Source organism: Sorex araneus, chromosome 6 (assembly GCF_027595985.1).
Source record: "Sorex araneus isolate mSorAra2 chromosome 6, mSorAra2.pri, whole genome shotgun sequence".
NCBI lineage: Eukaryota > Metazoa > Chordata > Mammalia > Eulipotyphla > Soricidae > Sorex > Sorex araneus.
In genome coordinates this window covers 4,465,757-4,488,013 of record NC_073307.1, presented here as the reverse complement: position 1 = coordinate 4,488,013, position 22,257 = coordinate 4,465,757, and the positions used below count along the sequence as shown (strand labels likewise).

Below are 22,257 nucleotides of genomic sequence, written 5' to 3'. Positions count from 1 at the left end.
CCCGCCTTCCCAGGGCGGCACAGCTGGGTCCAGGCGGGGGGCAGGGGCCAAGGAGTGCTGGGAGGTGTAAAGTGGAGCCTGGCGTGCTTAAAGTGTCGTTTGCCGTGGCAAAGTACCGCAGCTCACTTCTGTTCGGCTCTGATGGAAGCAGATGCTGGCAGAAGACGCGATTCAAGCCCGATTCCCTCAGACGGCTTTCACCTTAGCAGGGAGAGGCCTGCCTCTGTGTCAGAGTCCCCAAACGTGTACATTATTACGGTTATTTATGCTGCCCAGTCCCGGGTGGATGATAATCATTTCAGGATACGCCTCAAAAGGAAAAAGGTTTCCCAGCACTCAGGCCTGGGTTTTCGGTGGCTGAAGCAGGGAGCTTTGCCGCGCCCCCGGCCTCCCCTTCCAAGTTAGCAGCAGACGCGCTCAGGCGGTTCTCAGCAGCTCTAAGTGATTCTCTTTCTCTTGGGGGTGGGCACTTGTGCTGATAGGTGGCCAGACCAGCACAGACCTCTCAGGAGCCGTACCACGACAAGGCCAGAGAACACCCCGATGACGGTAAGTGCCTGCCCCTCTCCTCACACGTGTTCTTGATGTGGGGAAAGGCGTTCCTGGCTTGGGAGTCCAGGACGCCACAGTCAGATGTCATAGGACCGACATTTAATTTAAGGTGTGTGTATTCGCATCATTCTGAACAACGCCCTTGGGTGAATGCGGGCCCGCTGGATTTCAGTTGGCTTGCCCGGCCCTTTGTGTCCCACACAATGCTGTGCCTCTGAGGCTTCCCTTTCTCTTCTCCCCTCGGTTCTGACCGACTCAGATCCGAGGTATTTTGTGGCATTGTTAGAGGGTGAGAGTCTACGCTGATTTATTTTCTAGCGGTAGTTTCAAGTGGATTTTCCTCCGAAGTGCAGTTTGGCGTCACAGTGAGAAGGAGCTGCAAGCACTCAGGCTGACAAGGGCTCCCCCGTCCTGCAGAATCTCCCCGGATAAAATACAAAACTTGGTTCTGAACATTGGGGCCCAGGCGAAGGGAACGTGATACTCGGACTTCCTCCCATTTCTAAATTTTGCTCGAAATGTAAAAAATGAATTTATGGTTTTGTTTTGGGGGAGAATGTCTGTGACTTTAAAGGAATCCAGTCCTGTATCTGTTCTCCTTGCAGAAGGTCTGCGTTTCTATTCTCCTTTAATTACTTACAATTGGCCTGCCCAGAATGCACTGTTTCCACAGACAATATGTCAGCCAGGGGAAGAGCGAAATGGAACTCTCATGCCAAGCTTCCTTCTGAGCTCAGAGCAGTTGTAGAGACGAAAGCCAAGAAACGTATAGGGTGAACACACACGCATTTCTTTGGCAGAGCGATTAAGTACAGCACCGAAAATGAAGGGTCCTGGAGTTAATCTTTCCGACATTTGGGCAGTTGCCCGCTTGCTAGATCCAGCTCCTCTCCTTTCATAAAATCCACACATTTTTCGAAATCTGGATGCACAGGTGGAATTTTAAAAAAATTGCCTGCAAAGCTAAGCATGATTTCAAACGTCTGAATGTGTGTGTGTGTATGTGTGTGAGAGAGAGCACGTGCGTGCGCACATGTGTGTGTGTATGTGTGTGGGTGCACATGTGTGCGTGCGTGCATGCAGAGAGAGACTGTACATTTACAGCCCTGTGTTTGCGAGAGCTCTTCTCTCACGTGTCTCTGCGTCTTAGTCCAGTTTGTTAGTATTAGAACAAATTAAGTTAGATGGATAACACTTATTTTTGTAAAGACACAAGTCAGTAGTGGAAGTAAATTGAACCACATGTTTTTAAAACATCTGGTTCACTGCTAAGCCACTTAAGAGAATAAATACTGTCAACCTAAAATAGAGCATAATAATCCAGTTACAGTATTTTGTAAACAAATCTTCTAGTATGAGATTTTTCCGATGAAAACTACAGTGATACTAAAAGGAAGTCCTCACTGGTGCTGTCTGTTTCCTCAGGAAAACACCCAGATGGAGGCCTCTATAACAAGGGACCCCCCTACTCCAGTTACTCCGGGTACATCATGATGCCGAACATGAACCCTGACCCGTACATGTCCAATGGATCTCTCTCTCCGCCCATCCCGAGAACAGTGAGTAGCACGCTGATGCTGTAAATTATTTTTGGAAGTGCAAATTAATGTGTTTTCGACAAATGTTGCTAAAAGCACTCTGGCAGTGCTTTTGTTATCTGACAGATGTGCTAAGACAGACCTGCTCTGAGGGCGTATTGCCCTGAGCTGGGCTCCTCGCCTGTCTGACATTTGGGATTTTAGCTTTTGATTTACTAGTAAGGTTCAGTTGGTTTTTTTTAAATCACATTAACATAAAATCAAGTGATGTTAAGTCACCTAATTAATGATTTTTCCGAGTGTTGTTAAGTCTGTGCTGCCGAGAGGAAGAAAATGGATTGACTCTTTTGGTTAACCGAGTCCCCTGATTTCCCTCCTGATGTCCAGCTTGCCGGTCACTCTGGCTGTCTCGGGAACTAAATGTCGGGAATGAGACTTGAGCTTTTACCAGTTTCCCATTTCATTGTGCTGGTGACGTTTCTTTAAAATCAGCTGGGGTGGGGGGGAGAAGCTATTTTTACGGCGTTATCAGTTTCTGAGAAAATGTCTCTCGGAGATGACGGGCAGTGTTTCTGCGGACTCTGCTTCTGTTGCTTCCAGAGCTAACACGCCTCCCACCTGCATCTGGCAGAGTCTGTGAGGATTTCAGATGTGCCCGTATGCACTGCTGTTAAGTTGGGAGGTGGGCACTTACTTGTCTGGGAGGGGGTGCAGGTAGGAAAGGGCTGGGTGGGCAGGAAACGTCGGAGCAGGGGGGTGGTTTGGGCCAGGGGACAGGCAGGCCTGAGGGCTGTTGATCCGCCCCGGTATTTACCTCCTTTCTTGCCACCCGACTGCTTGGAAATGTGTGAGGAGGGGTCTTGGCTGTCACGGTTCCGGGGCAGATAAATGGAGGCCCTGGCGCTGCACAGGGAGAGGGCGTGTGGACAATGGGAGAGGTGCCCTGGCTGCTGGGCCCCCAAGAACAGGGCCTGGGAGCGGCAGAGCAGCCGGCAGCAGGGGGCAGGGGGCACCAGCTCCCCAGGAACCAGCGGCTCTTGCTGGCTCTCTCCGTTATCTGCAGCACAGATGGAGGGCACGGAAAACCGCGCAGATGTGGGCACGGCCGTGGGAGCCCTGGGGGCGTCTCCCTCGCGGTTCAGAAGGGAGTTGACCTTTCAAGTAGGGAACGAGATTCTTGTCTCTTACTGTCATGCAGCAGCTGAAATGGTGGTTGGGGGGGACCTTGCGTGGGCCGGCAGAGGAAGTGGCAGGTCCACGTTTCGAAAGATTTCTTCAGTGTTTCGCGATCGAGATGCTTGTGTGGAAGTAGGAATCTCCTGGCTGCAAAATAAAGGGATAAAGAAGCAAGCGGCGCTTGATATAGGGAAACCACCCCAAGTACACGTGTTTCTTGGCTTTAAACAGATGGAGAGATGACTTGGTATTTGTTGAGGCAAATCTGCAGGCCCAGTGGGTTTCCCTCTGTTGTCCGGCTGTTTGGGTTTTTCTAACAGGGCAGGGTAAGAATAGGTTTTAGATAAGGTTTATTGGGACATTTCTGTTGGAAGACTGAAATGTGGAACAGCAGATAATCTTTTTGACAGATCAGTTTCTAGTCTCTGCCTGGGCCATGAAAAAGAGCCACTTACACAGCCACAGACCCTGAGCGTTCCAGAGTTACTGGGTGGTGGAGTTTGTGGAATTTATTTATCAGGTTTGGGGGTCATCCCTGACTGTGCTCTGAAGCTAATCCTGTCTGGGTGCTTAGGGCTTGCTCCCGGCAGTGCCCAGAGGATCAGACAGAACTGGGGATCAGACTCGGGGCCTCGCACACGCAAGGCAGCTAACTGTTCTTCCCCCTGAGCCACGAACCCAGCCTGGAGCTTTTTCTTTTACTCTGCCATGACTTGGTAAAAAATAAAAAATAAAACAATCATCATCATCCTAAACGCCTGTGGCTCCTTACAAGTTATCCCCAAGAGTGCTGGGGCCTGAGCTGCCTTCTGTCTAAACAGCACCGTCGGCCCTTCCCCGCCCCCGCCCCCTCCCCCCACCCTAGGACAGGAGTCGTTTTGAAGCTTTGGTAGGCTGGAAGGAAGGTACATACTGCTGGTGAATGTATTAAAATTTTGAGGTCAGTGAATTGAACAGTCACTCATTGTTTGGGAAAGATTTGTGGGCAGCGTGTGTGCGCGTGGGTGTGAGGGGCGGGGAGGGTGTGGTGGGGCCACAGGCCCGCTCTGCTCTCTGGGGCGCCCATGCAGAGGTGCGGCCGCTGAAGGCACGGGTGCTGGGGATCTCTGCAGTTTGCACAATTCCAGAAGCTTCTCAGCGTCGACCACAAGGCTCCGTCCGATACAGTTGTTTTTTCAGGGTTCAATCGAAGTGAGTCGCCGGCTTTGGTTCCTAATACCCAGCAGCTGTTCTTCCTGTGTCCGCCCCAGAGGGCTCTCCCCCGAAGGCGGCCCTGCCCTGTGCCTGCCTCCGCGCCCGCCTCAGGCCTGGCAGGCCTGTTCTGTGGGCCTGCGCCACCGACCCTGCCCTGGCCGCTCTCCTCCGGGCGGTGTGGAGGGAAAGATGGTGTGTGCGTGCGTGTGTGTGTGTGTGTGTGTGTGTGTGTGTGTCTGTTTGTGTGTATGTCTGTGTGTGTGTCTGTGTGCACGCGCGCGCGCGTGTGTGAGAGAGAGAGAGAGAGAGAGAGAGAGAGAGAGAGAGAGATCTGGGTGGTGTGGACGGAGCAATGGAGGGTATGTGTGTGTCTGTGTGTGTCTGTGTGTGTGCGTGTGTGTCTGTGTGTGTGTCTGTGTGTCTGTGTTTGTGTGTGTGTGTGTGTGAGGGAGAGAGAGAGATCTGGGTGGTGTGGATGGAGCAATGGAGGGTATGTGTGTGTCTGTGTGTGTGTATCTGTGTGTGCGTGCGTGTGTGTGTGTGTGTGTGTGTGAGGGAGAGAGAGATCTGGGTGGTGTGGACGGAGCAATGGAGGGTGTGTGTGTGTGTGTGTGTGTGTGTTCGTGCGTGTGTGAGTATACGCGTGCGCGCTGAGGATGGGAGTGGTCGCTGGCCCCCTGCTAGCTTGACGCTGCCCCTCCCCCAGGATTGCCTGTTTCCGGCAGCTGCGGCCCACAGGTGGCAGGGCTGGGAAGCCTGGCGGGTAGGGCCCTGCCGCCCCTCCCCAGGCTCCACTCTCTGGGGGCACTCAAGGTGTCTGGAGACCGTCAGCCAGAGCCTGCTGACACCCAGCAGACTCCCTGCTCGGGTATCGGAGCCCCGTCTAACAGCAGGCTCTGCTCTCGGGGCCAGCCCCCGCGGGTACGAGCCCACGGCTCCGCCGACGTCTGTGGCGTGACCTTCAGCCCCTTTTCCTCCCGTCGGGAGATTTTAATGGGGAGATCACAGCCTCCCAGAACTGGAATTCCTCAAGGCGCGTGCCGCTAGCGCGAAGCCTGCTGCTCGGGCGTCCCCGGGATGCCACGGGAGAATTCCTCCTTCAGGACACGGCCTGGCAGGGAAGACCCCAGGAGCCGACGTGGGGGGAGTGCGGGGTCGGAGTGCACCGCTGGTGTCTCCGGAGGGTGCGAAGAAGATGCAGCAGCTGGTTGGATATTTCAGAGCAAGGACCCCGGAGGGTGGATTAGAAGCTCATTCCCCGGTCTTCCTTCAGGGCCTTGTTTCTGAGCGTCCCCGCAGGCTGGCGGAGAGGGTGGAAGGAAAGCCTGAGTGTCCCCCCACCAGCCCCGGGCCGTGGGCGCAGGGCTTGGCCCGCCTGTGGTTACTCCTCGCAGGTGTCAGGCTGCCATTTGTCCCTGCACAGCTCAGCTGGTTAGCGCCTCGGCAGAGAAACCTCCCTTCTTGTTCCTCTGTCGGCTGGGAGGGCCGGAAGTGTGGGAGCAGCCTGGCTCACCCCTGGGGCTGCATTGTGCTTCTGCCTCCTGGCTCTTCCTGGGGCTGCGTCTTGTGGCCAGAGAGGAAAACGTTTGTGCTCACATTTTGTCTTTTCTCGGCTTGTTTCTAGTAGATAGAGCTATTTAAATATTTTGTTGTTGCTGGTCCTGTAGTTTGGTTTTGGACCACCCCCCACCCCCGCCAGGTCTCAGGACTTACTCCTGACTCTGTGCTCAGGGCTCACTCCTGGTGGGACAGTCTGGGGTGGTGGGTATCGAACCCGGGTCAGCTGCATGGAAGGCAAGTGCCCCTCTCCCACTGATCTGATCTGTGTCTCCAATCCAGGTATTAAAATGGTTTTTTTCCCTTCTTTTTGCACAACTCAGTTCTTTTCTGCGGTTCTCTCCCTGGAGGGAACTGTGCTTCCTGGTGAGCAGAGGTGCACCCAAACCGCCCGCCTCAGGGTCTGTGTTTGCCTCAGACTGCTGAGAGCTATCTTTGTTCCCGTTCATTTGAACATATTAATTGTGAAATTCAGGCAGCAAGGTGAGCTGAACTAATCGGCCCCTTTCTGAAGCCACCAAATCTCACTCCGCTGTGTGGCTTTGGAAATTGTCACAGGAGCAGCCATTTGGGCGCCGGGGGAGAGCCAGGGCTTCTGTTTTGAGAGGGGCACTGAAGGTGAGGGGCCTTTCCCTTGCCGCAAGGAGCCACTGAGTTAGAATTGCTAAGCCTGGCAAGCGACCCGGGGTGTATTCGATGTGCCAAAAACAATAACAACAAGTCTCACGATGGAGACGTTACTGGTGCCCGCTCGAGCAAATCGATGAGCAGCGGAGTGACAGTGACAATTTTTCTTTTGCTTTTCGGGTCACACCCAGCGATGCACGGGGTTACTCCTGACTCTGCACTCAGAAATCACTCCTGGCGGTGCTCAGGGGATGCTGGTAATTGAACCCAGGTTGGCCGCGTGCAAGGCAAACGCCCTTCCCGCTGTACTATCGCTCCGGCCCCTGCTAATTTTTAATCTAGCCTAGGTTGAAGTTTGGGACGTTAAGCTTTTCGGACGTGTGCGGTGACTTAGGAGCGTAACGTTAGCAGAGTGGAGGGGAAGCTCCTCAGGGCCCTGACGCGCCTTCTGTTGGACTCGCCCTCCAGTGCTCCTGGCTGGGAAAGGGTCACGGAGCAACTGAGACCGTTCACACCCATGTCCCGTGCCCAGGAAACTCAATCGTCCCGGGGTCCGGGGCCCCTCAGGAAGCAGCTTGGTGTTTGTGTGTTGGTGTGGCGAAAGTGCCGTCCCAGTTCCGAAGTGCCTCCAAACGGGAGAACCCGCTTTCCTCTGGCGTGGCTGTAGAGCTGACCTGTGGTCACTCTGGCTCTGAGGGCCCCCTGCCCCCACCCTTCCCTCAGCAGCGCAGTTACCAGGGGCCAGGGATGCCCGAGTTTGAAGGTAGCAGAGGGGGTTGGAGGGGGGGCTCTCAGACTGGGACCCCCGCCCTCAGCCCACCAGCTCAGATGTTGTGCCCCTCCCGGCCGGTGAATTCCAGAGCTGTCAGTCCCGGGGTTGCAGGGCTTGCTCTACTGGCCCCCTGGTCCTTCATGCAGAACCGTTTTTCACGGACGAGATTCAGATCTCTGTCCTGCTGGTTGAGGCCTCTGGGTATGTGGTGGGTTTTCACACCTCTTCGAAAGAAGGTTGTCACCCGTGCCCGCTGTGACTGAGAACTGCGAGGGTTGGCACGAAGCCCCGCCCGTGCCTCCCCACCCCCTTTGTTCCCGTCTCCCGGTGCGGCTTCCTCGTGGCCTGCGGGTGGACGTGAGGCAGACCGGGGTGGAGAGAGCAGCACCCCAGGGCTTCCCAGACCAGGGGACGCTCCTCTGGCAGTTCTGCCTTGGAACTTCCCCCTGAGGGTCCCCACTGCAGAGACGGGTGCTGGATGCTAATCCCGGGGGAACGAAGGCCCGTGGCACTGCTCGTTCTGACCCTGCAGGTCCTGCGGCGGGGTGAAAGGCAGCTTGGTTTGAACGGGTCGGCGTGTCCGCACCACTGGGGGCCGAGGACAGATCCGACCCCTGCAAGATTCAGAGTCCGAGAGTGCCTGGAACCCGGCCTGGGGTGGGGGCAGAATGAGGGTGTGCCGAAGGGGACAGCGGAGTCGGGCAGCGAGTGGACGGACAGGAGCAGGAAGTGCATAGGCGGGAGCCGGCTGTGGATGGACAGGACCCAACAGTGGACGGGCAGGAGCCGGCAGGGCTAATCCGGCCCTGGTGGCGAGTGGACGGGCCAGGACGGACGGTGCCGGCCGAGCCCGCGAGGATACCAGTGTGTGGAGCACGGCACTGCTGACAGCCCCACTTGCCGTCTGCGGGCAGCGCCCTCGGGGGGCCCTCGCCTGCCCTGTGGGAAGGACGCAGGGGCAGCTCAGAGCCCGACCCTCGAGGGTCACTGTCCCCTCCACCGGTTCCCTGCTGTCTTCTCAGAGCTGCTGCATCCCGAGTCGAGATCTTCCCTTCGTGCTGGCGGGGGCCGCAGGCCCTGTAAGGAGCTTCCGGTCACTGGCCGTTGGTTGTCCAGTGCCGACCCCTGATGCCGTCCTCCACCCCACGGCAGGTTTTTGGAATCAGGTTTCTGATCTTCACTGTAGGCGGTGCTGCTCGGGCGGTGGGTGGGGTCCCAGGACAGAAGGGGTGAGGGGCCTTCCCCGAGACCTCATCGTCCTTCTGCACGGGGGTCGGCTTCTGACCAGAACAAAGCTTGTCAAACCTGGCTTCGTGAGGTATTTTGAGACGCCACGTTGGGTGGTTTCGCTGCTTTGTTTTTGGGGTCTGGGCCTGGCCTGCTGGTGCTAAGGGCCACTCCTGGCTATGTCCTGGGAGCACTGTCCCCGGGCGGGCGGGCCTTTCTCCGTCGGGAGCTCATCCGGACTATGCACGGCAGAGCACTTGCCTTGCGCCTGAGGAGCCTCGGGTTCAATCCCCGGCCTCGACACAGGGGAAAAACGGAAAAGAGCTGTCAGCATGTTGAGGGCCGGTCACGTGACGGGTTCGTGCTGGCCTCGGTCAGCCTGACGCACACAGACGCTTCATTCAGGAGGTTTCCAGAGTCGCAGCAGCTGTGCCGGAACTGTTGAGTTGTGTTGTAGGCTGAAGTGTTGTAGGCTCCTCCAAGCGTTCCCGCTTCTCAAGCCCCTGGGGTGAGGGGCACACGGGGCGTGTCTGCTGGGGAGTCCTGGGCTTTCTTAAATCGCCCCTTTCCTGGGGCTTGATGCATCCTTGAGAGAAATAGGACTGCGTCAGCCCCGTGGGTGGGAGGTGAGAGCTGGGAGCTGAGGGTGGGCCGCTCTCTCCCCACCGCCCGCCCTCTGCTCTCCTCTGCTCGGCCTCGTGTGCTGCTATCACATGGTAGAGGCGGCTCAGTCCGTTTTTATTCTTTCCCCGCTAAAAAGGACGATTTTCAGTAGTGACACTTGAGGCGTTTCTCAGCCTGTTGTCCCGGGAAGGGCCTCGACTGCTGCTTCAGCCAGCCGTGCCGAGCTGAGCCCCCGAGCTGGACGGTGCCTGGCCTCCTGCAGGGGCGCGCGGGCCATGGGGACGGGACCCAGGTGTGACTGGGGTCGGGGTCCTCGGTGGGCATGTGGCCTCAGCAGGGCGGAGTCTGGGAAATTCCGCCTGCTGCCCCTTAGGGACTTTCCCGCCCCGTAAAACCCCACGAGTGGTCCACAGGCTCCCTCTCTTTTGAGAGGGTGGCCCTTGGCCCACATCACACGGTGCCCAGGATGTCCTCAGGGTTCTGGTGGTGTTGGGGGGAAACCATACGTGGTTTCGGGGATAGAATCCGGGTCTGCCACATGCAAGGCAAGTGCCCTAACCATTATGCTATCACTCTGGCCCCATTCTGCCATTTTTTTGGTAATCATGGTGGTAGAGGGGGGCGTACCTGATTGTGCTCAGGGCTTAACCCCTGACGGGGCTCAGGGGGGAATATATGGGGTGCCGGGAATTGTACCTGGGTCAGCTGCATGCCAGCCAAGTGCCCAGCCCATTGTACTGTCACTCCCCCCCACCTCTCCCCCCATCCTGCCATCTTAGCACCCCGTGTGCCTTGAAGTGACGATGGCTGCACACGCCTGGGCATACACCGTGGAAGACTTGGGTCTCGATGAACTGAAACAGCCTGAGAGGAGGCCGGAGTTCCTGTGCTCATCCTCCCCCCACTCCCCTTTGCCGGTTCCTCTGGCCGCGCCAGTTCACCTTCCCCGAGACTGGGCCCCGGGCAGGGACAGCGTCTGTCTGGCTCCCAGATAGGCTCAGATTGGTCTCTGCTCATTTTCCTGCATGCATCAGAATGTTTAAAACTCAGGCCGTCTTTGGAAAGGAAAAGTAATTATTTCTCAAAGCTGTCTTTTACCAGGCGGTGGGCGTCTCACATGGTTCTCTTCTCTGCTTCCGAATTTGGTGGCGGGTGGGGAGGGGGTGTTTGAATCTCGTGTCAAGGACGGGATATCCAGGGGCTGGAGTGTTGGCACAGCAGGGATGTGGCTTAGCACAGCCTTGCATGTGGCTGACCCGGGTTCGATCCCTGGCATCCCATAAGGTTCCCCGAGTACAGAGCCAGGAGCGATCCCTGGGCACCATCAGGTGTGGCCCCAGAACAAACATGGGTGAGGCCTCCTCCTCTGAGGGATGGCAGAGACGGGACTCAGTTTCCTAAGATTGTCCACCAGCCTTCCCGGAGGCCTGCCTAAAGACTTATCTCCTTTCCTTGTGAAGAACTCAAATGCCTCTGGGGCATAAAACATTCCACTGAATCATAATTCGAAAATGTTAAGCAGGACCCAGAAAAAGGGGGGGGGGCAGGGCCAAGGATATGTTAAGCAGGAAAATAATGATTAATTTGATCAAGATTTTTGTTGGAGGGCCAGAGAGAGAGCACGGTGGGAAAGGTGATTGCCTTGTACACGGTCTACGTGGGTTCGATCCCCAGCACCCATATGGTCTCCCAACCCCCTTCCTGGAGTAACCCCTGAGTGCAGAGGCAGGAATCGGCCCGAGCATTATCATCTGTGGCCCCAAAAGCAAAAACCCAAAGGGAAAATTTTTGTTGTTGGAAATAAGCCTTCAGCAATAACTAATTTTAAATTGAAAAATAATGCTTTCATTAAAAATGTTCATGTCCTGGGGCTGGAGTGATAGCACAGCGGGGAGGGCGTTTGCCTTGCACGCGGCCGACCCGGGTTCGATTCCCAGCATCCCATATGGTCCCTTGAGCACCGCCACGGGTAATTCCTGAGTGCAGAGCCAGGAGTGACCCCTGTGCATCGCCGGATGTGACCCAAAAAGCAAAAAAAAAAAAGTTCATGTCCTGTAGAAAAAGAAATAGAGAGCTGGGACGAACACAAAGAAGAGCGGGCATTAAGGTCCCCGGCCACGGCCACGGCTCCCAGGACAGTGGCCGGCTCAGGTGGGGCTTGAGGCCAGGGTGTGACTCGAGAGGCGGAGGAGCCTCACGGTGGGAGGCCCCCCCCTCCCCCCGGGCTGGTGTGAAAAGTCCCCTCAGCCTCAAGCCTTCTTCCCGTGGGCATATAGAAGGTGCAGGCACGAGTCACACCCAGGGGAGATGGGCCGGTGCGATGTGTAACTTAGTTTTCCACCCTTGAGTATACGGTGGCTACCTCACTTTCCTTTGCTTTCGCTTGGGGCCGTGCCGGCTGCTCAGAGCCCGCTCTTGGCTCTGTGCTCAGGCATCTGCGCTGGCTCAGGGCACTGAGTGTGGTGCCCAGGATCGCACTGAGGGTGGCCTCTGCAAGGTAAGCGTTCACCTCAGTCTGTCCCCAGCGGTCAGCGTCTGTCTGTTGCTCTCCCCTCTGCCAGCATTTTTGATGATCACCTAATTTACTTCATCAAGCCTTTTCTTTTTTGGGGTCTACACATATAGATAGCATCACCATTTTCCCCTGTCTCAAGCATCTCACTACGAAATTGCTTATTTTCTCTCCAACTCTCGTCACAAATCACACTGCTGTGGCACACCCTGGTCGAGGTGGGGTCAGACGCCCAGCGTTGCCAACCCCTATCCAGAGCCCCCCCCGCCCCCCCAGCAGGGACACGTTCGCATCTGACGCCACTGGTTGGTGGCGATTCGGAATCTGGCCATTTCTCTTGCCTCCTTTCAAGTCAGGCGTCTGTTCAGCGACAGGAAGTGGGACAGATGGAGGGGGAGAATATCGGCTTAATTATTAATAGGGCTGCGCGGGATGGAGCCGTGACATGAATGTGGACTCCCTGTCGCTCCCCAGAGGGACCCACCACTGAGCCGCAGGGTCGCCCCGAGGCCCGCAGAGCGGAGAGGCCAGGCCTGGACCAGCAGGGCCGGGGAGATGGAGGCCGCTGCCCTCGGCCCTCCTGTGCTCACGGGAGTGTCTGGCTCTGGCTGGAGGCGGGTGCGGTTCCTGGCGGCCCCGGGTGTTCTTCCGCTGGGGGCTTACTCTCCCCCACACTGACATGCCCCGACTGGTGTCGAGTGTTGGCGTCGCTGTTTCTGGACGAGGGCCGACTGCCCCTAATTCCTGGGGTGCTCGCAGAAACTGTCCCCCCAGACGGGACCCCTCGGTCGTGCCCGGGCGTTCGAGAACCTCAGCTTGGGGCGGGTCTGGGGAGGCACAAGCCTGGGGGGCGCCCTGGAAGCCGGGCCCACCCGCACCGCCCTGACGCTCACTCTGCCGGGCCTCCGGTGTCGGGCACGCTCACCCCTGCAGCGTACCTGCCGGTGCCTTCTGCACTCTGGACCTGTCCGTGCCTCTCCGAGCACCTGGGGCGGGATGGAAGCCCAGCGGCCAGCGCTGCAGCCCCCGGGGCCGTCTCCGGCCAGACCCCTCACTCCTCCCTCGGGAAACAGGCTGGCGGGGTCAAGGAGTCGCTCATTAGGGAGATGCTCATGGTTAGCGGGGCTAGGGAGTGGACACGTGAGGGTGGACGGCCCTTTCTGTGGCCATGGAGTCGCCGAGGTGGGTGCAGTTGAGGGGGGGCAGGGGGAGCTGGCGGAGGGGCTCCCTGTGTCCAGGGGTGGTCATCAGAGTCAAGAGTAAATTGAAAGGTCAGTTTCAGGATGGACCTTCACTAATGGGGCTTAGGGATTAACTTGTGTTTCTCTCTCTTATGCTCTGCCCAAAAAATTATATTTCGGGTGCTGAGTGATAGTCCAGTGGGGAGGGCGTTTGCCTTGCACGCGGCCGACCCGGGTTCGATTCCCAGCATTCCCTATGGTCCCCTGAGCACCACCAGGGGTAATTCCTGAGTGCAGAGCCAGGAGGAACCCCTGAGCATCACTGGGTGTGACCCAAAAAGCAAATAATAATAGTACTTGGGACCAAACATTTCACACTACGGATGCCTTTGGGGGCAGATTTGTCGCTGGGGCTCCCTCCCAGCCCCTCCCAGGAGCCGCCTGCATGCAGCTGTGGCTTGTGTGTGGTGAGGACAGAGGTGGGACGGCGCTGACCACACTGTCTCGGGCGCGAGCTGGACATGTGCTCTTCTTGGCCAGTCCTGGAGCAAGCAGTACGAATGCAGCTAATTTTCACCTGTTTCCAGTAGAGAAACTGAGGCACAGAGAGTTACTTCCTGTAGTTCATATCATAGAGGAAAATATATATATATATGCATATATATACATATATACATATTTTCATTGCAATTAGCCAACCCGGGTTCGATTCCTCTGTCCCTCTCGGAGAGCCTGGCAAGCTACCAAGAGTATCCTGCCCACACAGCAGTCTGGCAAGCTACCCCTGGCGTATTCAATATGCCAAAAACAGTAACAACAAGTCTCACAATGGAGACCTTACTGGTGGCCCGCTCGAGCAAATCGATGAGCAACGGTATGACAGTGCTACAGTACTGTGCTACATATTTTCATATATACATATGTGTGTGTGTATATATATATATATATGTATGAAAGCTCACATCATTCAACCTTTAACAACATGTTAGTGATATCCTACAGAATGTCTTAATGGTCCCTGCCAAAATCGAACATTCTTCACACTGTTTCCTATATGAATACTTTTTTGTAAGCATTTTCAGCGGTTCTTCATAACAGACAGTACAACATATATTATTTCAATTGTGCTTTGGGACAGGGATCGGGGCTTGAGATGGAAACATCCCAGATTTGGTGGTGGGAAGGTGTCATGGTGGTGGGATTGCTGTTTGAATGTTAAATTTAACCAAATATTGTGAATGACCTTATTAAAAAAAAATGTTCCGCGAGAGGCCCAACCCCCAACTGGAGAGTTGATACCCAGTTGGTCAGCCCGTTGCCCTCCTGAAAATATTGAGAATAACCTTCAGTGTCAGAAAAGCTCTTTGGGGATTCAAATCCCTATTATACTTGTGTTTTATTTAAAAAATGTAAACAGCTTGGCCTTCATGGTAGCTTAAATAACGGATTCTAAGAATACTTGAAAACTGTCAAGTATTGGTTCATTGACACATAGCTGTATAATTGCTCTACGTTCTGGAAAGTTCCCAGAAAATATTTGTTCCTTGGATTTGTCAGACACATTTCAATAGATGCCTGATTTTTATGGGAATCCATGTTGCTCACTCAAGGGTCCCCGTGTCCCCGCTTTATAGTGAGTGAGTAGATTAATCAAATGTCTGTGTGGCTGAAGGTTGGGGCATTCTTGGAGTCTCTGCTAAGTGATGTTTCCTTCTTGTTTGTTCCCTAAGAACTGAGCATTTGTGGCAAAAATCTGCCAGTGAGGGTTCTTTGCACAACAAGCAATTAAGATGTGGTGTGTGCTTCGTTTTTAGAAGCTTTTAGTGGCGACTGTTGTGGTATCGTGGTGCCGGGTTAAGTAAGAGAAATTAGTTTAGAATTAACTGGAATTGGGCTGGTTCCGTGGGGTGGTGGCAGTGTTCTTCCTTCTGAGAGTGAAGGAACTTTGCTTGTTCCAAGATGGTTATTGGAAACAATCGTGGCTCACTCTCAAGAGGAAATGCCTTTAAAAAAAATTTTGCTGGTGTTTTAAAGTAACATATTAAGTTGGGAAAAATTCATTGCAGAACCAAGAAAAAAAACAGGAAGTCTTGTATACTATGGCAGTTATATAAGGTAGTTTCTTTACATAATGTACATGTATTTCAAATGAGTCTTTTGCAAATAGGCTCTAGGTTAGTATTTTTGGGTTTTGGGGGGTTATTGTTTTATTATCATTTTTTTTTCACTAAGCATGTTTGTGTGCTTGTCTTACCATGTGCGTAAATATAGGTCTATATCATCAGTTGTGATAGCTACATACTACCCAGTTATAATAATACTTTGACTTAACTGATTTCATCTACAATGATAGGTGTTAAAGTTCTTCTTTTGTTTTAAACAATGCAAAGTGATAAATGTCACTTTGCAATGCAATGTCATAAAATGCTTATTGACAAAGTCTGTAGCTTGTATAGATAATAAAATATCTATTGAAAAGATCACAGATGACTGAACTATTTTGCATATTTGTTTGTTTTATGTACTTGAATTTTAATACTGTTGGTTCATGAGTTTATATATATTTATACATAGCATATGTATAGCATTTAACCGTTTCCACCGCCTCCTCCTGAGATAGTAATGGCTTCAGATGATGCCGTAGGTTCTGATTCTGCTCACTCCTTCAGCGGGCAGGGTTGAGACCTGTCTGCGGGTTCTCCTGTGAATAACTAACTGCCTACCTGGGAGGTGCCCCCCGCACTGGCTCGGGAGAGAAGGTTCTCGCAGAGTTCTCCGACCCTGCCGGAGGGGTAGTGACCAGACAGGCCGTCGGTCTCACGTCAGTAATCAGAGAGAGCTCGGGCCTCTGGGCGGGGGGCCAGCAGGACAGGCCCCGAGGGGCCGCCCGAGGCCTGACTGTGTTTCCTCGCAGTTTCTCCTCTCTGCTTCTTTTCCATCTTTTGAAAGTTGCTGTGAGCCCACCGCTGGCGGTGTTGGGGGCCCAGGGCCACTCCCAGTGCGGTGGAACCCAGCGCCTTGCAGGAGCCCCCCGAGTGTCCCCTTGCGGCCACAGTCCTGACCCTCCCCTGCCCCGCTGAGGACAGGCCTTGTGGCCCTGTGGGGCCTGAGGGAGAGCAGCTCGTTGATGTGGAAATAAACGTGACGGGGCTGGCGGGAGCGAGAGCACAGCAGGCGAGGCGCTGGCCTTGCGCGCAGCTGGCCCGGCCCGGGTTCAGTCCCGGCACCCCATGGGGTCCCCTGAGCCCGCCAGGAGTGAGCCCTGAGTGCAGAGCCAGGAGTGACCCCCGAGCATGGCCAGGTGAGGCCCCCGAAACAGAAAGGCAGTTGCGGCTGTGGGGGGGTTGGAGCAACAGTCCCGCGGGTCGACCCTTGCCTGGCACGTGGCTGACCTGGGCTCGGAGGTCCCTGAGTGCAGAGCCAGCCCTGAGCACCGCCGTGTGGCCCCCAAACACAACAGAACCAAAAAATGGTTGTGGGGTCAGACCGGAAGTGTTGCTCCATGAAACACAAGTTTGAGCTTGAAGGTCCCCACACTAAGCGTGAGTGCCCGGGGGCATCTCCAGAGCTTCCTGTTCCTCTTGGGGCTAGTGGGCACCACCCCCCCAGCCCTCCCCCCATCAGTGGGGCTGCAGGTCCTCTGCCGCCCACTTAGCACAGCGAGGGGCTGGCCAGTGTCCTCGTCCTGGCCCAGGACACTTGCTCGGCGCTTCTGGGACCCCCAGGGGGGTTAGCTTCGGTCGTGGGCTCACTCCTGGCCCTGTGCTCTGGGCTGTCCCGGAGCAGGTGCTGTGAGGCGGGCACCCGGGTCTGCTGCCGGCAGACACTTGCCCTGTGCTGACCCTGCACCGCTGACCCTGCTGGCCACTGCTGGGGGCTGCACTGTCTTCCTGCTCGTCTGAGACGTTTCCTGAGAGGAGGAATCACAGGAAGCAAGTGCTTGGCTATGAGGCACAGGGAAGCTCGACTCGGGTAGAGGGGCTCTCACCTGAAGCCGTGGGGGTCTGGGTAGGGGGTCCCTGGACTGAGTGACACAAGGCTCCCGCACAGCCTGGGCCCTGCCGAGCGCTGAGGTGCCCCTGGGTGCCCTGCCCAGTGCTCCTTTGGCCGGGAACTTCCCCCTGAAGAGGCATCCTGAGGGCCGGCGGCAGGTCCTCCTGCAGGGCAGCCACGGTCCCTCTGGTCGTGCGCACTTGGGAATGTGGGTGGCCGCGGCTGGGCCCCGCTCAGGGAGGGAGGCCTGAGAGGTCCCTGGGGCCTCAGCTGTTCCCTGGCCGGAAAGGCGGGGTCGCCCCCAGGGAGAGCCCAGTGGCTGCACCCGCCTCCCGCCCGGGGCCGTAGAACAATCCAGAGGGGATCGTGGCTGGGCAGCAGTTGGGGGTGTTTTCCCTTTGTCCCAGCTAGAGAAGGTGCATTTCTGGGGGACACTCGTGGTCATTCTTTTCTGAAGAGGGGGCAGCGTGCTGCCTCCTGGGGGCCCCTGGTGGACCCTTGGGCCAGGAGGAAGCAGGAGCTTTCCTCGAGCTGTTTCAGGTGCACTGACCGGGCAGGGTCCAGGCTCGAGAAAAGGGCCCCTAAGGGACCCCGCACGGCCGTCCCCGGCCTCTGCTCCCTCCGGCCCCGTCCTGTGGCGTCTCCTGGTCACTGTCACAGGCAGCTCGGGCCAGGGACTCTGCTGGCCACACACCACCGTTCCGAGGCCCCGGCCGCCCCTCCTGGCAGTGTCCCCTGGGCTGGCAGCTGCACCTGTGCTCGGAGACCCCCTTTTCCAGGTGGCTTCCCCGAGGGCCGGTCCCCAGAGGCTGGGGCATCTGCGCGGATGACGGGCGCACACCGGCCGCTGTCCTGGTGTGGCACAGCCCCCTGCCCCCCGTGTGCGTGGCTCAGCGTGCCTGAGGCCGTGGACTCGGGCCACTCCGCCCCGGCCTCTCGCCCACTCTCAGCCCTCCCCAGTGCCTGGCCCTGCTGGCCTCGAGCGTGGGTCCAGCTCCGTCTCCCGGAAGCCCGTGGACACAGGAGGTGTGACGAGCAGGGGGAGTTCTGAGCTGTGGGGGTCGGGGACTGTGTCGCGTGGGAGAGTCCCGGCCGCGGGCGCCCTGGGCACGGCGTCTGTCGTCCTGTCGACGCTGTCCGGCTTCCGACAGGTGGGGACTTGCTGTCCTGGGGGGCTTCTGACCAGATCCTGGGGGGCTTTGGCCCTGGGGGCTCCTGGGGGATGACCCCGCGTCTCCTCGCCGACTCCCTGTGCTCTTACACCGGGGCTGGCTCTGCGGCCCCCTTGCCGCCCTTGCCTGCCCACCGGCCAGGCCCGGGCCCCCAGGGCGAGTTGGTGTGGTCCGGGCTTCTGTGCAGGGTCCAGCGGCGTCTCCCCGGCCCTGGCCGCGGTGTGTGGCGGGAGCCGGAGATGCGTCTCTGTTGGCTGTGCTGGACGGTCCTTTGGTTCTGTTTTGATCTGGGGGCCACATCCGAGATGCTCAGGTCTCCTCCTGGCTGGCTCGGGGCACCTAAAGGGGTGCCCGGCAGCCCGCGTGCAAGCAGACGCCCTCCCCCCTGTCTTGCTGCCCCCGGGAGGGTACTTGGGGTTGTGCAGAGTCTACCTGGTGTGCTGCATGGGGGACAGTGGGCAGGAGGTGTGTGGTCCAGCCTTGTGTGGATCTGGGGGTGTGGGGGGGAGAGGGAGGGGAGGCCAGAGAGAAGGAGAGGGAGAAGGAGAGAGGGGGAGAGGGAGGGGAAGAGGGAGGGAGAGGGGGGGAGGGAGGGAGGGAGGGAGGGAGACATGGAGGGAGAGAGCCCAGCCCCATCACTGGAGACCGCTGGCTCGCCCCATGCTGCAGTGCCCACTGCGGCTGACCCGCCCACTCGGCTGACCAGCCTGGCTGTGCTCCCTCTTGCCGGCTGAGGGGCGTGTGCGCAGGTGCCGAGGCAGGGCGGGTCCGAGGGCACAGCAGGTGGAGCCCCTCCGGCCGAGGAGCTGCCCTGGCGGAGGGGGCGAGAGGGCCGTGTGAGGCCACAGCTCTGCTCTCCCCGGAGGGACTGTCCGAGCAAAGGTGCTCGGGTTGTGGACGGGCTTCGTGGACAGGGCGGCGGTCAGTGAGAATCTCTGCGAGTCCGAGTTAGTCTGCAGCCTCTGAGACACACACCTGGAGGGCCCTGGCTGTCCGGCCGAGGCCCTGGGAGACGGCCAGCAGGCCAGCGCGGGGCCACCTGCGGGAGGGCCCCACGCACAGGGCGCCGGTCACCTCCCCTCACTCCCGTGACTCACTCGAAGCCGGCCTGGAAGGGTCTTCAGAGGGGGGTGGCCTTGCCCTCGGGGACACCGCTGTCCCTGATCACCTGAAGCCAGGTTGCCCCTGGGCTGTGGCCAGCGAGATTATCTCGGCTGGTCTCTGGGAGAGAAAGAGCTGGTAACGGTAACTTATTTCCGGCCTTTCGGGGAAAATGGTTTAATAAGATGAGCCGTTTTCCAGGAGGCAGAAGATCTTGGCTTTGAAGTGTCCCTCGTTGCCCTCGCTGGACCCCGCTGTCCCCAGGCAGACTCCATGGCCCGCAGCCCTTCCTCGGACCCGGGCCCAGAGAACAGGGCTGGAAGTGCAGCCCGGGCTGAGGGGGCCGGCTGGGGCCGGGGGTCCGGCAGGCTCCACAGTTCAGACAAACCTTCCAGAGAAAATGGCCCGTCGGGGCCCTGAGACCCAGACCCGGGGACCCCACATCCCACCGGACAGAGGCAGCTCCCGTGCGCCAAGTGTTGGGCGTTTGGGGAGCAGGCGAGGCCGCCCTGAGCGAGGGCGCGGTGTTCCCAGACAGTTCCTCGAGAGCTCTGTGTCCCACGGCGCGCGCGGCTTCGAGGAGGGAAGGACCTTGTGCGTCTTGTCTCTGCCCTGACGAGATGCGTCCCGCCCGATAAGTCCTCAAAACATTCTTTGGCTTCCCCGCGCTCTCAGCCCGAGATCGGAACTTTCCGAGCAGAGCTGAGATTAAGCAACAGGGAGCTTCAAAGTCCACGGCTAAATCTGGGGATTGGAATCCAGAAGGTTCCCTGTGAACGGAGGGCTGGAATTCCTCGACATGCTTCGTGCTGAGCGAGCCGTGGCGTTTCCCGCGGTGATGCAGCCCGCGGTGATGCTCAGGTGCGTTCGCGGAGCGTCTCCTGCCCTGTGACCACAGCCTGCGCGCCCGAGGGCCGTTTTAGGGGAGCGCACACAGGTGCCCTGTGCCGGGTCGTGTTCCCTGCAGACACGATGGCTCTGCTGTGTGACGGCTCCCAGCTCGGATTCCCACGTCAGGAGCAATCCTGGCTGGGGTCTGGGTTTGCTCCGAGCCTTCGGCAAACCTCCTCTGACTTGGTCTTCCTCTCCCCGTTTTACCAGGGGCCTCGATCATTGATAATCTCCCACGGGAACCTGGGATCAGCGGCAGATCTCGGGGGTCTTGGTGGTCAGGGCCGTGGAGCTGCGAGCAGGGTCACCTGTAGCAGGTGTCCAGGTCTGGGAGCCCCAGGGACAGCGCTTACCGCTTCCTGTCCGACTACCCTTTGGGCCGGGAAAGCGTGTGTTTGGTCACCGGTTCATTTTGTGTGGTCCGAGTTATAAAAATGCTCCCGCTGGTTATTCCGTATGAAAAACATGTTTTTCATTTGTGGAAACTTATATAAAAAAAAATTTTTTTTTTTTTGGGCCGGGTTTTCTTTTGTGCTGCTTCAAATTAAAAGCAAATGTCCTTCCTCCCCCCCCCCTCTGTCCTGGCTCCCCGCCCCCACCTTTGCATGTTCCAATTACAGAGTTGTGAAAATAAGTCATCTTTCGGCTTTTGTTACTTTCCGAGCTCTCGGTGATGTCAGAGTCGATACTAAAAGCATTAAGGAGGGCGGCCGAGTGCCACGCAGCTGCGGGCCCCCGATGCTGCAAATGGGGTTGAGAGCATAAAGACGCGCCGTATTCCCAGGGCGCACAACTGCTCGCGGCCCCCGCTTTCATCTCTTCAAAGGCCTCTGCCTCTCCTGGAAGGGGCGACTTGGCTGCCACTCTCCTGCATTGAAAGAAGGCAGAGGTCTCTATTCAGGCAGAAATCAATCACTGTGCAGAAACAATTATGTGTAATTCAACCATCGTGAAAACAGGGCGAGATGACGGGTTTGTTACCTGAGTGACTGCGTGGAGCGGGGGGCACGGGCGTCCCGCCGACAGCCGCATCTCGATGACAATTAGGGACATATGAATGATGTGCCGGGCGGGGCGGGGGTGGGGGGGCGGGGGGGCGTGATGACAAACACGGGCCATGCCGTCCAGCAGAGCAGAAAACGAGGAGACAATCGGGAGATAATGCTTGCATGTGTCACCATATTTCCACCAGCCGACGGCTGCGGGGAGCCGGGCCCTGCGACTCCCGTGGGTGTCCGCGGGCCGGGGGCAGCCCTTGTGCGCCTGACACTAGCTGAAAGGCGGAGAGAGGGCTCGGGAGAGAGAAGGGAAGAGGAGTTTGGGGGGCTGTGTCTGCTGACCTAAAGGCTCCCCCGCTGGCTCCGTGCCCCGCGCACTCGGCTCAGTGTGAAGTTATGACAGCCAGTGGCTGTCACCACCGTGAGTTTCACTACTCCCCCGCCCGCCCCCCCAAATATTTTTTTTTACGTGTTTCAAGAAGGATTATTTTATAATATTTGTTTTTTCTTATTGGAGCCCTTGGAGGAGAGTTTTGTCAGTCGTCCTGTCTTCCCTCAGATTTCCCCAACGCGCCCTCCGACGTGCGGGGGGCTTCCTTTCGCTGCGGATTCCAGCACTTTCTCCAGAGGTGCATTTTGTCCCGGAGAGCCCTGGCTGGCATGCTGCCCCGTGGAGGCGGCGTTTAGCTTTATTTTCACTTGCTCCTGTCACCTAACAAAGGCCGCGGACTAGCCCCACACTTTGCCGGGGGCGGGGCGGGGCCAGCAGATGCAGACCTCAGTGGCTGATTATCAAATGCCGGCCCGGCTCTCCCCGCTCGCTGCCCGGGCCCCGGGTTTACCTTTTATGCGGCTCCAGCTTAGACATCAGAGGCGTGAGAGCTGCTTTGAGTTACAGATCTTCAAACAATAAGTCAAAACAAAAAATCAATCCCCTCCAGTCCCCGGGCGCAGTTATCGAAAGATAAAAGAGAAAAATAAAGTTATGCTAAAGCCGAGCTCGGAGAGGGGAAAGGAGCCGCGATGCCAAGGGAACTCGGAGGACAGACAAGTGCGGCGTGGAGGCGGGACGCGCGCGCCTCGACATCAATGAATCCCCGGCTTATCAAGGAGTCGCAGGGCGCCCTTCCCCGCGGGCTGGA

The 22,257-nt window shown here is 57.3% G+C and overlaps 1 protein-coding gene across 7 annotated transcripts in view; it reads left to right on the top strand.

The window, feature by feature from the left end:
- Positions 1 to 22,257, top strand: part of LEF1 (lymphoid enhancer binding factor 1) — an 87,241-nt gene that overhangs the window by 1,906 nt on the left and 63,078 nt on the right. For all 7 annotated transcript variants that reach the window (XM_055143204.1, XM_055143205.1, XM_004612705.2 and 4 more), the window contains exons 2-3: positions 483 to 549; positions 1,978 to 2,111. In XM_055143204.1, the coding sequence (XP_054999179.1) occupies positions 483 to 549; positions 1,978 to 2,111 (201 nt within the window). The remainder of the gene's footprint in view (positions 1 to 482; positions 550 to 1,977; positions 2,112 to 22,257) is intronic.